The 15786-nt window shown below is 43.9% G+C and overlaps 1 protein-coding gene across 12 annotated transcripts in view; it reads left to right on the top strand.

Annotated features, from left to right (window-relative positions):
- HECW1 (HECT, C2 and WW domain containing E3 ubiquitin protein ligase 1) overlaps window positions 1-15786 on the top strand; it is a 357453-nt gene that overhangs the window by 226925 nt on the left and 114742 nt on the right. For 11 of the 12 annotated variants that reach the window (XR_005555972.1, XM_039336700.1, XM_039336697.1 and 8 more), the window contains one exon: window positions 1376-1545. Coding sequence is in view for 10 of the 12 variants with exons in the window: in XM_039336700.1 (XP_039192634.1) it covers window positions 1376-1545 (170 nt within the window). In the remaining 2 variants the exon portion in view is untranslated. Of the gene's footprint in view, window positions 1-1375; window positions 1546-11038; window positions 11170-15786 lie in introns of those variants that run through there. The other variant, XM_039336703.1, reaches the window with a different exon arrangement.

The raw sequence follows: 15786 nt of genomic DNA, 5'->3' as shown, positions 1-15786 counted from the left end.
GTATCTGGCAATTTCAGTTATCCGGATTTTATTTTGATCATGAATATCCAATGTGGCCCAAGTTCATTCTCCTACTTACATTCTTCTATTAGCCATAATGAAGTTTGGCCAGTCCAAAGCCTCAGGACAGAGAAAGGAAGCTGCATGTTTCATTCCTATCTTCTTTCTAGAAGCAATTCTAGAAGCCATGAGAAACCTTTTCTGATTCTTCAGGATTCAGTTTCTCAAAACATTTTTTTTGTTCTGGATTTGTATCACTGAACATAAATTCTTTCTATTTTCTTACGTGGCTTCATCCTTGGTGGGCACATTCCTTTTATTCTTTCAGCATTTGAGGCATCTTTGCCCCCATCTATTTTCATCAAACCTTTTGCTACAATTTAATATATTATGAACGCTACCATGATTTTTAATGTGCTTTTATTTGGTTACATCTCAGAGCAATAATCAAAACTTAATTCACTGGTTTTGAATCTTGTTATCAGATCTGTTGTTACAGTTCTACAGAGGAATTATTGAGTCTGTCATTTGTTCTTCGATAACTGTCTGGTTTGGTAGACAGGACAGATACAGAACCTGTAATCAGACAGATACAGACTTCAAGATAGTTAGGACTGCAGAAAAGAACAATTTCAACCAGCCTGCCTTCCATTGAAGAGCTCTATATTGCATGAGTCAGAAAGAGGGCTGAGAAAATATCTACAGAAAATATCTACATCCTGGACATAAAATGTTTCATCTCCTCCCTTCAGGATGCCGCTATAGGGCATTGCATAGTAAAACAACTAGATACAAAGATAATTTTTTCCCTTAAGCGATCACTCTGCTTAACAGATAATTCCCACAGCACTGTCTTATGTCTAATGATATTTCCCCATTTAATAAGGCTACATTATTATTATCCTTCTCATCTTTTCTATTGCCTTCTCTTATTGGTATCTTATGATTATATTACTTTGCTGTTTGTATGTACAGTGAGATCTTATGTACTGGAGACAAATTCCTTGTGTGTCTAATCACACTTGGCCAATACAATATTCTATTCTGTTCTGTTCTATTCTATTCTGATTAAGACTTCATTTAGCTATTATTACAATAATGATGAAAAAGTGACTGTATGACCAATCCTCAGATTTACAACCTTTGCAGATCTATACAGCAAAGGAAAGATAAAATAAAATCATAAAGTTAAACCAGTCATGGTTTAACTTAGTGATTGCTTCACTTAAAATGACTGAATTGCCAATCCCAATTGTGTCACTAAACATAGATCACCCATATTTATTTAACAATGATAAGTATTAAATGATAAGTATGACTAATAGTTAAACAGAATATAGAAATAGTACTAATATGGATATCTAACATTTTGCAGATTTCCAAGCTTTTGGTTTGAAGAAAGGAATGTTCTTCAATCCAGATCCTTACCTTAAAATTTCAATCCAGCCTGGAAAGCATAGCATCTTCCCAGCTCTTCCACACCATGGACAGGAAAAAAGATCCAAGATTATGTGTAACACTGTCAATCCCATCTGGCAAGGAGAGGTAAGCCATGGACAAGAAAGAAATAAGGGTGCACAGAGAGAGAGAAAAAAGAGGCAAGATTGTTCTTGCTGGCATAGAATGATCTTCTATAGAAAGGAAAGGCTCATTTTTAATGTTTTGTATATTCATTTTATTTTTTAAAAAAGCAATCATTTTTAAGGACTTCACTCACTCTTCCCATTTTCCATATTGAAAAACACTGTGATGGCCTGGGAGATAGTAACTGTTCCAAAATTATCCAGTGAGTTTCTATGCCTGAGACTGGATATGAAGCAGCATCTTCATCACTACATCACATTGGATATCTTCTCTAACTGAGAGATGACAGGGGTTGAACTTTCCTGGAAATTATAGGCTTGTCCTAACATGGTGAAAATTGTGAATGGGAAGAGAATAAAATAAATGTTGTGGAAGAAGAAACACATAGAAGATATTAGCCAGAACAAAGAGCAAAAAAGAACCATTCCACCAATTACTATCCCATCAGCCTTCTAAGTGTAGTTAATAAACTGTATGCTAGACACTTGCATAACAAGCTCATGGATTGTAATTGAGAATATTTTGGCTGACAAGCAGGCAGGCTTCAGAGAAAGCCACCTAACCATGCTTTAATTGTCCAACATCTAGTTAAAAATTACTCCTCCAGAACTCACATGTCACTCTGCACAGCATTTAGATGTGCTTTTGATTTCATGTTTAGATGCAAACTATGGGAAAAATTGAACTCTTCTTCAATTGATTATTTTTTTCTTATGGATAAGTTATATAAAAACCTCCCAGATGAAAGTGTGACACTGCACAAAAGAAATTAACTCTTATAGACAAACGGAATAGGCCACCTCTTCATCTGTCAAAATTGGGAAATAGAGACATTTCTGTTTTTCTGTATACAGATAATGTCATGCTGCTTTCTCCAACATAATTGTCCTGAATTGAATGCTTTTACAGTATACTAATTAAGCACTCTAAAAATAAGAGCTACAAATTAATTACTCTAAAACCAAGATAATTATTTTTGCTAAGTGCCCTATGGCACATGTCTGGCAATTAAATAACCATTTAAAAGAGCAAGTCAATACTGTTCAATATCTGGAGATTGTTTTCCATGCTATGTATGAGCAACTGTAAATGTCATACTGACTATGTTACTTTAAATCAGTGGTTCTCAACCTGTGGGCCGGGACCCCATTTGGGGTCGAATGACCACTTCATGGGGATCGCCAAACAACGCAATCCGCCATTTTTTCCCCTTTTCCTTAACTGTGTTACTCCCTTTTATTCTATTGGCTTTTGAAAGCCAATAGAATAGACTCTCTTGAATAGAGTCTAATTCTATTGGCTTTCAAAAGCCAATAGGAATTGTCCAGGCTGTCTCTGCCCTGCTGAGCCCGCCAAAGTCCCATTCTACAAACGGTGCTGCACGTTGTCTGCAGCGAAGGCGAGCTATCTGGAAGTTTCCACCCCTCCCTCTTGAGCAACTACTAAAAATGTAAGTAAAAGAGGGCCAGGGGTGGGAGGTGGGAGGCCGGCGGGTGCAAGGAGGGTTGCTGGAGTGCATGGGGCCTGGCGGATACCTTACCTCCCTTGGCAAGCTGGTGGCCCAGCCGGTGGTCGGCCTGCGCCATCTCTGCCGCTTGCCAGCTACGCTTCGGCCGGCACAGGGGGCAGCACCATGCACCTTGCACCGTGGCGCTCCCGGGCAGGGAAAGTCCTCGACTTATGACCGGTTGGGTAGTCCTTGACTTACGACCAGTTGGGTAGTCCTTGACTTACGACCGGTTGGGGATCATGGCATTAAAAAGGTTGAGAACCACTGCTTTAAATGAACAAAACAAATCACCCAGTGTTGGCTTTACAAGCCTCCTATTTCTCCAAAGAAACTCAGCATATATATGCAATGATTAAAATCTCCTCTCAGTGGTATTGTGGTGGTCTGGGCTTTTGTGATCACATTTTTCAGGGTTTCCCATACTTCCTGGGCTGTTTCCCCCTTTAGGATTTCCATCCATGAGATTTTTTTCTAGGTTCTTTCTGAATTTGTTAAAGTCGGCTCTTTTGAAGTTTAGGACTTTGGTTGGATTGTTTTCTATTGCTAGTGTTTGCATTATATTAAATTCCAGTATGATGTGGTCACTTTCGCCCAAGGTTCCAGTAATTTTGATTCCCTCTATGACTTCTTCTCTGTTTGTAAGGATTAAGTCTAGTATAACTTTGTGTCTAGTTCCTCCGCGATCTTTTGGGTGACAAAGTTGTCGGCTAGGTTGGTTAGGAATCTGTTTGATCTCCTGTTCACCGCAGAGTTTGTCTCCCAGTTGATATCTGGATAATTGAAATCTCTCATTACTAGTGTGGTATGCGCCCTAAATACATTTGTTAACTGGTTGACAAAGAGTTCGTCTATTTCTTCTGATTGGTAATATACACCTATGGCAATGTCACTTTTTTATCTTTTATATTGACCCATATACATTCTGGAGAGATTTTATCTTTGATCATGTGCATTTCTGCAGATATGTAGTGTTGTCTTACATATAGCGCAACTCCCCCTCCTCTTTTTGTAGACCTGTTTCTTTTGAACAATTTGAATCTATTTATCAATCCATTCCATTCATGGGTTTCGTCCCACCAGGTTTCTGTTATGCCAACTATGGCATACCCTTCCTCGTATACTATAGCTTATAGTTCGCCCTGTTTGTTCCTCAAGCTTTGAGCATTTGTATATAAGCATTTAAGACATTTGTGCCTATCTGTGGGAGTGTTTCCTATGTCTCCTGGTTGTTGTTTGAGTTTTTTTTTTCATAACTGCCTCACTGTTTGCTTTGTTTTCTTGGGGTTGGTGATTGGTTTTGGGTTCTAGAGATTCTAGAGATTGGTTCAAAAATCCCAAAAGTAATGTTTTCCCCAGACTTTAAAATTATATTTAAAAATTATTTCTTTAAGGAAAAGGGAGTCACTTAGTAAAGGGTCTTAGTATTTAGGCAAATCCAAAATAATTAAAAAAATTAGTCTCAATCAAGTGTTTATGATTGTGAACACAGTGTTATGGTTCCGGCTAAAGAAACACTTCAAAGAACTTCCAGGCATAGATTTCCCTAAAAGTCTTTTATTGATTCAAAATGTCGGCACAGGCATAATGGAGTCTGTGCTAAGATCTAAATTCTCTTCCTCTGAGCAGTTAAATTATCAGCATGTTCCCTCCCTAAATTAGCTGTCATATATCACATTATCCAATTAGTGTGAAGGTCAAAGGTTTCCTTCCTTCCTTTCTTTCCCAGGCTTTACCCCACCCTCCTCTGCTCTATATTAACCCCAAAAATACCAGATAGTTCTGCATATTGTCAAAGCAAGAATATACAGTATTTGCAGTGTTGACACACAGCTTGTTTCTCCCTCAAGCTGCTCAACTCATAAACAAAAAAAAAAAAACCCACAAAATTCATTTTCATGAGGAGTGGCTGTCTGGAGTATCACATGGATTATCTCAAGATCTCCCCTGCTCCAGGGATATTTCAGCACCCAAGATCATACTAAACTAGCTGAAGGAGAGTATGCTTCCTCATAAGCTATGCCTTTATGAAAGTTACATAATACTTCTGTTTAAGCAGGACACATAAAGATACTCTGTACTCCCTAAATTTCATTCACTATAGCTTAATTTGTTGCTAAATCAAAGTTAAGTTAGTCTTTTGTACAGTTTGTGAAACAAAGTGATTATTGGTGAAGCTGGTAATTATTAAATAAAGGCATAGGTTGGCATTACAAGAACATAATTAGAGACTGTTTGAGTGTCATTATATGTTAGAAAATCTCAATAAACAACTGGGAACAAAAGCAAAAAAAATGTTTTTGGTAGTGACAAGATAACCTAATTTAACTGAATAATATACAAAGCCCCAAATGTATTAACCTTATACCTAAAAACATATGGAATGTACTCAAAAACATTGGAGTATGACACTTCATGGTGATTACTTTTAAGAATCCTGCGCAGATGAGGGTGAAAGGGGCGTTGTCTTACCTGAACGCCTTTTCTCAGCATGATGATGGAGAATCCACAGATGGGTTGTCTTAATCTATCTGCTCCAATTAGACTAAGTCTGAAATTTAGTACCGCTCCCGCTGTGCCAACTGCACCCCAGTTTTAGGCTAAGGCGATACTCAGACTTTAGTCCGATGCATCTGATCAATATGGGAACCAGGCCAACTGACCTTATGGGAGGGAGTGGATTCTCCATCATCATGCTGAGAAAAGGCGTTCAGGTAAGACAACGCCCCTTTCTCCAGCATGATTGGATGGAGAACCCACGGATGCGACATACCAAAGCCCTGTGTCCCTAGGGGTGGGAATTAGATTGGGCCTGGGTCCCATCCAACGTTAATGCGTGTTCTAGAACCTTGCGGCCAAATGAAGCCGTAGAAGAGGCATATATATCCATCTTATAGTGATGGACAAAAGAAGAGGGCAATGCCCATGTTGCTGCTCTACAAATTTCCTCTATGGAGGCCTGGATAGACCAGGCAGCTGTAGTAGCTGCGCCCCGGGTGGAATGGGCTGTGATATGCCTAGGAGCTTGCAGTGACTGAGTCTGGTATGCCAGAGAAATACAAGCTCTAATCCACCTGCCTATTGTGGGTAAAGAAACCTTTTGTCCTAGTGACGAAGGGTGAAATGACACAAACAGAGCTTCTGTCTTGCGGAAGGATGAGGTTCTCTGTATATAACAATATAAAGCCCTGCGCACATCCAATTTGTTCCACTGGACCTCTATGTCATTAGATGGGTTAGGACAGAAGTCCGGCAAAACTATTTCCTGAGATCTATGATACAAGGAATTAACTTTGGGCAGGAAGGAGAGGTCTAGCCTAAGGGTTACCCTGTCATTATGGAAGGTACACAGGTCCTTCCTCACTGAAAGAGCAGCCAGTTCAGAGATTCTTCTGGCCGAAGTTACAGCAACAAGAAATGCCACCTTCATCGATAATTGTTTGAACAAACAAGTGTCAATAGGCTCAAAGGGTGGAGAAACAAGAGCCTGTAAAACCTGATGAAGATCCCACAAGGGATATCTATGTACAGTTGGTTGTCTGGCATTGTTAGCTCCCTTTAGGAAGGAGCGTATCATGGGGTGATGTGTTAAGGATTCATTGCCGCAGGAAATAATTGTGGCAAGTGCTGCTACCTTGCCTACGAATGGTGCTTGTGGAAAGGCCCTTATCCAGACCATCCATCAGGAACTCCAAGATGACAGGCACTGAAACGGCCAAAGGGTCAATTTTGTGAACTGAACACCAATTACAGAAGCTTTTCCACGTGGCATCATATATTCTATTCGTCGAGGGTCGCCTGGATTGTTGAATCATGGCTATGACCCTTGACGAATATGAGTCTCGGCCTAAGGCCTGCCTCTCAAGTGCCAGACGGTTAACTGGAGCCATTGAGGATCCGGATGGTGTAGTTCCCCCTGAATGTGGGAAATGCGATTGGCTGGGATCCTCCATGGAGGGAACGCAGAGAGCTCCATCAGGTCGGCGAACCAAGAACGTCTCGGCCAATGCGGTGCAACCAGGAGGACTCTGCCCGTTCACGAAGGATCTTCCTGATCGTGGCAGGAAGAAGCGGTAAGGGAGGGAAAGCATAGAGCAGTTCCCTGGGCCAGGGGCTGCGAAGTGCATCTGTTCCCTCCGCTGATGGAGACGGGAACCTGGAAAGGAATCTGGGAAGTTGTGAGTTGGTTGGGGAGGCAAAAAGATCTAAGGTTGGGGAACCAAACCTGTCCACGATCTCTCTGAACACCTTCGGATCCAGCTGCCATTCGGAATGGTCCACGGTGGCTCTGCTCAGTGAGTCCGCCTGTTGGTTGGTCACTCCGGATATGTGCTCCGCCCTGATGGAAGCAAGATTCAATTCCGCCCAAGACCCCAGCAATTTGGCCTCCTGCATGAGAGGCCTGGACCTTGTCCCTCCTTGTCTGTTGACATGGGCCTTGGCTGTGATGTTGTCTGTTAGAATCAGGACATGTTGGCCCTGTACTATGTCGCTTAATCTCTTTAGGGTCATGTGTATAGCTCTGAGTTCCAGCCAGTTTATGTTGTTCCTTAGATCCTGCTTGGACCACCGACTTGAGCCCAGTGTGTGTGGAGGTGTGCCCCCACCCAAACAGGCTTGCGTCTGTGGTGATGGTAATTCTGTCTGGTTCTTTGAATTCTGCTCCCTGTGACAGTGCTGGAGAGTCCCACCATCGAAGGGAGTTCAACACTGACCGTGGAACTCGGACCTTTTGGTGGGATGTGCTGGTGTGAAGTCTCTGAAATGGAAGGAGAAGCCACTGTAATTCTCTGGCATGGAGACGTGCTCATGGCACAATTTGCACACAGGACACCATCTTCCCCAGTAGCTGTGATAAGGAGGCCAATGTGACTACTTTGTCCTTCCGGATCCGACGTACAAGGGTCTGAATAGAGTTCTGTCGGTCCTGAGATAGGTAGACCGTACAATTGTCTGTGTCTATAACAGCGCCCAAATGGAGGAGCCGAGTTGTTGGTATGGTATGACTTTTCTGGAAATTAACAGAAAACCCGTGCTCCTGAAAGATCTTGATGGCTAGGGCGAGGTCTGACTGAGCATTTTGGAATGATGATGATTGAATCAATATGTCATCTAAATAGCATTGAATTCTAATTGGAATTTGTCTAAGGTGGGCTGCGAGCACTGCCAGTACCTTTGTAAATACTCTCGGTGCTGATGAGAGGCCAAATGGTAAGGCTGTGTACTGGTAGTGGCGTTGGGCATAATTGAATCTGAGGAATTTGCAATGGCCAGGAAAAATAGGAATGTGCAAAGTCAGGTCTATTGAGGTAAGAAAGTCTCCTTGCCTGATGCTAGCCAGGATTGATTGCAGTGATTGCATCTTAAACTTCTTATACCTCAGGTAAAGGTTTAGACCTTTTAAGTCTAAGATTGCCCTCCAGCCCCCTGAAGTCTTGGGAATGACGAAGAGGTTTGAGTAGAACCCTCGTTCTTCTTGGTCTTGTGGTACTGGTTCAATTGCTTGTATTTGTAATAAATGAGCTATGGCTTCTGACATAAGATCAGCTCTGGTCCTGCTCCTTGGAATAGGGCAAGAGCGGAACTTGTCAGGTGGTTTGGAACAAAATTCTAGTCTCAGACCTTGGGTGACGGTGTCTAACACCCATGAATCTGTAGTGGTGGCTGCCCAGGTACTGGAATAAAGGGCCAGCCGGCCTCCTATGGGAGGTGAGACTGCAAGATCACTTGCCTCGTTTAAAGGAACGACACCCTGAGCCTCAAAAGGACCGCTTGGTCTGGATCTGTGACCTGCCTCTGTATGCTGAACGATCCTGCTGTCGTTCCTGTCTCTGAAAGGAAGAGCGAGATGCCTGGGCCCAGTCCCAGGATGGAGCTAGCCGAAAGGGCTGCCTCCGGTAATTGCTCTGCAACATGCTGTTCCCTGAACACTTATCTCCTTTCTTTGCTGAGTTAACCAGAGTTTTATGTTTGTCCTTACCTTCTGTTAAGTATGGCTCTAGTGCCTTACCAAAGAGATGTCCACCTGTGTAAGATTTAGAGGCCAGACGCCATTTGGCCTTGGTGTCTGCTCGCCAATTCCTGAGCCAAAGGAGCCTTCGTGCTGAGATGTCTGCAGCGATGGTCTGGGCAGTGTATCTGGCCATGTGCAGAGAAGCGTCGGCTAGGTACTGAGACGTAGCTACTAACTTACCCAAATTTTGGTGAGGTCTCAGTTGGTCTGGAGGAATCATGTCCTGGAGCTCACGTAGCTGTAGGACTGAGGCCCTGGCGAAGAAGGCCATGGATGTTGCCGCCTTCGTTGCCCAGGCTGATGCCAGATGGGACCTGTGTAATGCGGACTCAATCTTTTTATCTTCTGCCCTAAGTGCCTCATTTATATCCCAGGAATGTTAGCATTGGGGAACAATGAGTTCAGGGGCTCATCAATCTGGATTTCCAATAGGGAGGTCAGAGAAGGGGCAACATTGAATAATGTCTTTTCTATGGCACCAGGGCTTGAAAGGGATCCTGAATTCTCCCATTGTTTTTGAACTATATTGAGAAAAAGAGGAGTGCAGGGAATATGGTTCTGAGAGACTGAGGGCTCGGTATATATGGCGTGGGGACCCTTGGAGGTTGTAGATGGAGTCTCCTGTTCTTGAGGAAAGTTTGCAGTTGTGCAAGCCTTGAGTAGCAGAGAATTAAAGAGTGAATGGTCAAAGAGACCGACAGGAGGGGTAGGGTCAGATGGAGTGATACCCTCATCCTCTGACATAATCAGGCCTGATGGTTCAGCCCCTGTTGATTCTAAATCTGATGAAGGTTCATCCATGATATCTGGAGATTGGGAATGATATATGGATTGTGGAGGTGGTTGTGGGGCGGTAGAAGCCATGAATTGAGCCACAGCCTGAGCTGTCATGGACTGAAGCTGGTCCGGATTTAGAGTCTGGGTTTCAGGAGGGCGAAGCCCTGCTGCAGTGGGGGTGAATGTAGCCTGAGGACCCAAATTATTAGTGTCCTGGCCAGTTGCACCTGTCCCTGGAGCCACTCTTGTGGCTGACTCCGAATGAGAAATTCCCCTGGGGGGAGACCAGGCCCCTGGGGCTGAGGCACAATGTGAGGAAAGGGGTTCAAAAATGGACCTTCCCGTTGTGGTGCCAGTCTGACCTGGGGAAGCTGCCCTCAATCTGTGGGACTCCTCTTCCCTCATCTATTGATTAGTGGTTTCCCTGCTTGACTTGGCTCGCTTTGAGGTATTCTTTCCACTTGCCTCAGTTGGATATTTCCTCTTGGCCGGTTCGTTGGTAGACTTCTCTGCCATGACTGAATCTACTTTGGGGGCTCAACCTCAGCAAAAATGCCTCCCCTCAGTGTTGTAAGATTACTAAGGGAGCCCAGCAGAGATGATCCGGCCCAGGTGAGGGGGGCGGGCAGTGGGGGGTTGGTAGGCAGTGCGTCCTTCCGGAACGAGCTTGCCCTCCCCAATCCAATCAATCTCTGTATGGTGATGGAAGTCAGTCAAATTTGGAGGCCTCTGCCTCAGAATGGCAGAAAACTGCCTTCTGGAATGTTCCTGCAGGCAGTTGGGCCTCAGTGAAAAACCAAAATGGCGACCGTGAGGTGGTTCAAAATGGCGGCTGCAAGCCTCTGTGCGCCAAAACGGCCGTTAGGAAGAAGGCCTGCGAAGCATGACGCCTTAACTCGATGAGCCCTCGTTCTGCAGAATCGCTTGGGCTCCTAATGCAGCAGATGGTAATTAATTTGGTCAGCTGGGAAGCGGTGAGAAAAACCGGCAGCAAGCTGAGATTGGCCGAGGACTCTAATAGGCCTCCAGGCTCGGAATCTGACTTTGATTGCCGATACCCTTTCTTTTTTTCTCAATGTTCTGCTGAGGCCGAGGGACCTAAAAGGCTCCCTCCTAGCCTGACGGCCTGAGTCGCTGCTTGCGGAGCCCCCCAGACGATCGGCAAGGCTTACCGCCATCTCCGAAGCCGCGGACAGTCAGCGAGCCTAGATCGGTTCCTCCGACGAACAGCTGACAGAGGGGGGATCGTCAGAGCAGCGGCTGGAATCTCGGAGCCTCCGAAGCTGCGGTAGGTCGTAAAAGTCTGAATAGAGCCCTGGCTCTTAAGGCAGCTGAATTAAGGAAAGCTCTCAGAAGAAGAGAGGAAAAAAGGGATCCCTTGAAGGGAAGGGTCTGTAGATGCCCAGCCTGTCAGCCCGGCCGGGCAGTCAGACTGAGGATGAATTCCGATCAATGAAAAAAAAATTATATTGGAAATATATATGTCAGTTTACAATTAATGAAAATAAGCTAACAAGAATGAGAAAACACAGTCTTCTGCTCCAGGAGCAAAGAAAAAACGCGTCTTTAGAGCAAAGAGACTAAGTCTAAAACTGGGGTGCAGTTGGCACAGCGGGGGCGGTACTAAATTTCAGACTTAGTCTAATTGGAGCAGATAGATTAAGACAATCCATCCGTGGGTTCTCCATCCAATCATGCTGGAGAATGAATGGAGCAGAACAGATGGAAATGGTAGCTCCTGTATATATAGTTACTGAATATTGCTTATATGAATGGGTATATAATAGCAAATAAGATAAGATAGTCAAACAATACAGAGAAAAGAAATAAAACCTATTTATGCCAGGTAACCAATTTTTATTTCTAAGCTTACAGTATAAGTTTTCTATTAAGAATTATTATATGGTTATTTTTTTCTAATTTCTCAATGTCAGTGTTTGCACTACAAGAGACAGGTTTGTCCACATAAGTCTAAAACTTTACCTTTACCTTAAAAGGTTTTTCTACTTATAAGAAATCTTGCTGTGTGTATGAGTGGATGAATTTATGGTTCATAGCCATAGTGTGATGCAGTAAAAAAAGAAAACCAGGTCCTTGTTACAAGATTTCATAGCCCAATTTCTTTTTAATTGTTAAATCAATTAACTGATGGGCTAGTATTCCCCAGAGGTTTTGCCTACATCATATTAATTTTTAGTAATAGGGTAAATAGGAGCAGAGATAAATAAATATATTTGCTATGGATTTTAATGATAATTTTCCATGAAATGAAATGCTGTAGTTAATTTAATAAATGTGTATGTTCATTTTAGTAGATCCAAATAATACTTGTTTATATTTATTTTCCACATTTCTTACTGCCCATCTCCCTCAGAGCTTAATTAATGCTATTGTCTTATATAGATAGTACACCTCTGCAGAATTCTAAGCATGGCACGGCAAGGAAATATAACAGAGATGAAGCTTTGAAAGTTGTTCTCAGCATCTACTTCTAGGAGTAAGATCAATAAAACAACTACCCATCCAATATGAAGCTGTAGCAGCATTGGCTTTTCTTTGGCTTGTTTACTAATCTGTCAGATCTACAGAGTTCTGCTCTCTCTCTCTCTCTCTCTCTCTCTCTCTCTCTGTGTGTGTGTGTGTGTGTGTGTGTGTGTGTGTGTGTGTGTAAAGAATGGAATGGAATGGAATAGAATAGAATAGAATAGAATAGAATAGAATAGAATAGAATAGAATAGAATAGAATTTATTAGCCACGCATCTTACCTCAGGTTAACTCTAGGCAGCTTACAACCATAAAAAATGAAAAACTATAAAGATAAGAGCATAAGTAGAATACTACAACAGCCAAATACAGATGTCCAATTAAAAGATGGGAGGCCAAGAGCAGGAAGGGCGGGGGAGGTGGGATCTGTTGTTAACTGATCAACCATCTTCACTATGACACACATACCCCATTGGAGCCCCAAGCCAACTGACAAAGCCAGATCTTTAGGCTCTTGTGAAAGATCGGGATGGTTAGAGCCAACCTAACTCGAGAAGGCAACATATTCCAAAGGGCAGGGGCAATGGCAGAGAAGGCCCTTCTCCAGGACTACACCAGCCAGAATATTTGGGCTGATGGGGCCTTCAGCATGCCTCCTCTGCCAGCATGAATGGGATCCAGTCCCTCAAGTAGCCTGGATCCATGCCATGAAGTGCTTTAAAGGTGATTAACAACATCTTGAATTGCACTCAGAAGCACATTGGTAGCCAATGAAAATGGTGTTACAGGGGCTATTCTCAAGGGCCCCAAGAACTGCTCATGTTACTGCACTCTGCACCAGCTGTAGCTTCTGAATGCTCTTCAAGAGTAGCCCCATATAAAATGCATTGCAGTAGTCCAGTCATGAGATTACTAGGACCTGAATGACTTGAGTGCAGAGACTCCTGATCTAGGAAAGTTGTTGTGCAAAGACTCTCCTAGCCAAAGCTGCCACATGCCCCTTGAGCAGGAGTCGCAAGTCCAGGAGAACCTCCATTTGCAGACTGGATCTGTTTGAGACAGTGCATTCAGGATTGAAGACAGCAAAATTGTCAGGGCCCACTTCAATACTTCATCCCAAGAAAGCAGAACTCATGGAAGTGGGTTCTTCCAAAACGAATTTTTATTAGGAGAAGCTGATAGCAGGCATACTAAACAGGATCTGAGGGTTTCCCGCTCAGATCAATAGGTAAAAGTGTCCCAAGCAAAACCTCACCCATTGTTTATCCAGTCAGTTCAAAACGGTCCAATCCCCAGGTGTTAGGTCCCCCATGGGAACAGGGAGATAATATCAGTCCGTCTCTGGTTTTAGCTGCGTTTAGCTGGTTTAGGCGGTTTTTCGCACCTGCTCTGGAAGTGTGGAGATAACGCAGCTGCCGGAGGTTGCATTCCATTCTTCCCCTCCCTTTGCTAGCTGACAGTAAGGGATGGGAACGTTCAGAAGAAATATTGCAGGAAAGCAAAGTGTTACTTTGTAGCGATAGAGGAAGTCAAGGCAATAACCTTCAAGCACACCTCCCTCTTCCCCTAGGAGAATGGCAGAACCCAGGATGAGAGGAGAGTGAGATTCGGGTCAGGATGAAAGAGAAAGAAATAGTAAATACGGGAGGGGGGAATAAAAATTTTTTGGGATCTATCGATAGGGGTTCTGACAAAAATCCTGGATCTTGCCCCCCCATGCACCCAAAACTATTCAATCTTGCCAGAGTTCAGTTGAAGCTTGTTGTTCCCAATCCAGGTCCCAAAAGCATCCAGGCATCCACAAGAGGACAACAGCATCTTGATTCTTGAACTGTTTATCATACGACTGGAGTCTGAGAGGCTGTCATTGGGTCCACTCACATTGTCCTTGGGTATTGTATGAATTGCCTCAAACAGAATAGAATCACTGGTCGCATCACTACAGGTAGCCCTCGAGTTACGAGTGTAATGGAGCCTGCCCATTCCACTCATAACTCTAAAACTCGTAGAGTGAATCTCATTCGAGGTACAAGATCACTTTCTTGCTCGTTAAAATGTATGTGACTCATTAAGCGAACATGAGGTATCTCAGTGGGGAAGGCCATGGAGGGCCTAGTGCTGGAACAAGTTCCCAAGGCCTCCCCAACCCACTAAGATACCACATGCTTTCACTTCCCTTCCTGCCATGCCAGACTCATCTGGAAAAGATCCGTCTCCTCTCTGCCACGATTCCTGCTGCCACATGGATTTGAGGCCTAGGAATGCTTCTGTGACACTCCCCCCCCCCGTGGCCCAATCCAGGCTCTGGAGCTTTTCTGGGCTTCTGTGGCCCAGATTTGAGACCAGGGAATGCTTCCACACACTCCGTGCGGCCTGATCCGGGCTCCAGAGGCTTTTTCCATGGGCCACGGGGGATCACAGAAGTCGGGGAAGCATTCCCCAGCCTCATATTTGGGCCACAGTGGCCTAGAAAAAGCCTGCAGAGCCCAGACCGGGCCACGGGGGAATCATAGAAGCGTTCTGCGGCATAAAATCCGGGCTGCAGCAGCCTGGAAAAGGCCTCCAGAGTCCCAATCCAGCCTCCAGAGGCATGGGGAAGCATCCCCAGCTTCAGTTCTGTTCTCTGTTGCAGAGAACAGAGGCCTAAAGTACTATGAGATTCACATGAGATCAATAGCATGAGATCTCGCCTCATTGATCTCGCATGATCTTCTGTTACTTTAGGCCTCCATTCTCTGTGAACGCACCGAAAGCCTGGAGCAGCCAAGAAAGTGAAGGATCTTGACCTTCTCAGAGTATTGAAGGCCTGGTGCCTAGGGAGAGCCAGGTGGGGGTGGGGAGGGAGGGAATAACCAGGGTGAATATTGCATAGCCACTGCTGTCACTCGTAAGGGTGAACGACTGCCATAGTGCTGCAATATTCGTAACTTTGGGACTTGCTCATAAGCACTAGGAGCGCTCATCACGTAACTTTGAACAAGCATTAAGTGAATGCTTGTAACTTAGGAATTACCTGTATTGTAATTACCTGCCATTTTCCCAAGATGTCCTCAAGTTCATTCCCATTCTGCTCAACATAGGATATGTTTAGTAGGACCCTAACAAAGGGAAACATTACTGAGAAACATCTCAGATTCTCTAATGTTAATATTTACTTGGCTTAAGGACCCACAATAACCCCTCTTTCTTTGATCTCACTGGTCAGGCAGGCAGATTCCATGTGTAATAGGGAATATTGCATATACCCAGGTTCCAATCCATGACAATTGGCATCTTGATTTGTGTTCATAAATTGACTGGCAACCAGTGCCACTTCCATGGACTTAATGCATCAGCAAAATGAGTAGAATGTGTTAGCCCCCAGAAATTCTTGATGAACTAAAGCTTTTAGATAATCTTGAAGATAGCCCCACGTAGATT

Source organism: Crotalus tigris, unplaced genomic scaffold (genome assembly GCF_016545835.1).
Source record: "Crotalus tigris isolate CLP2741 ecotype Arizona unplaced genomic scaffold, ASM1654583v1 scf7180000017666.379230911805:20528666, whole genome shotgun sequence".
NCBI lineage: Eukaryota > Metazoa > Chordata > Lepidosauria > Squamata > Viperidae > Crotalus > Crotalus tigris.
The sequence above is the reverse complement of the archived record's forward strand: the minus strand, read 5'-3'. Positions and strand labels throughout refer to the sequence as shown.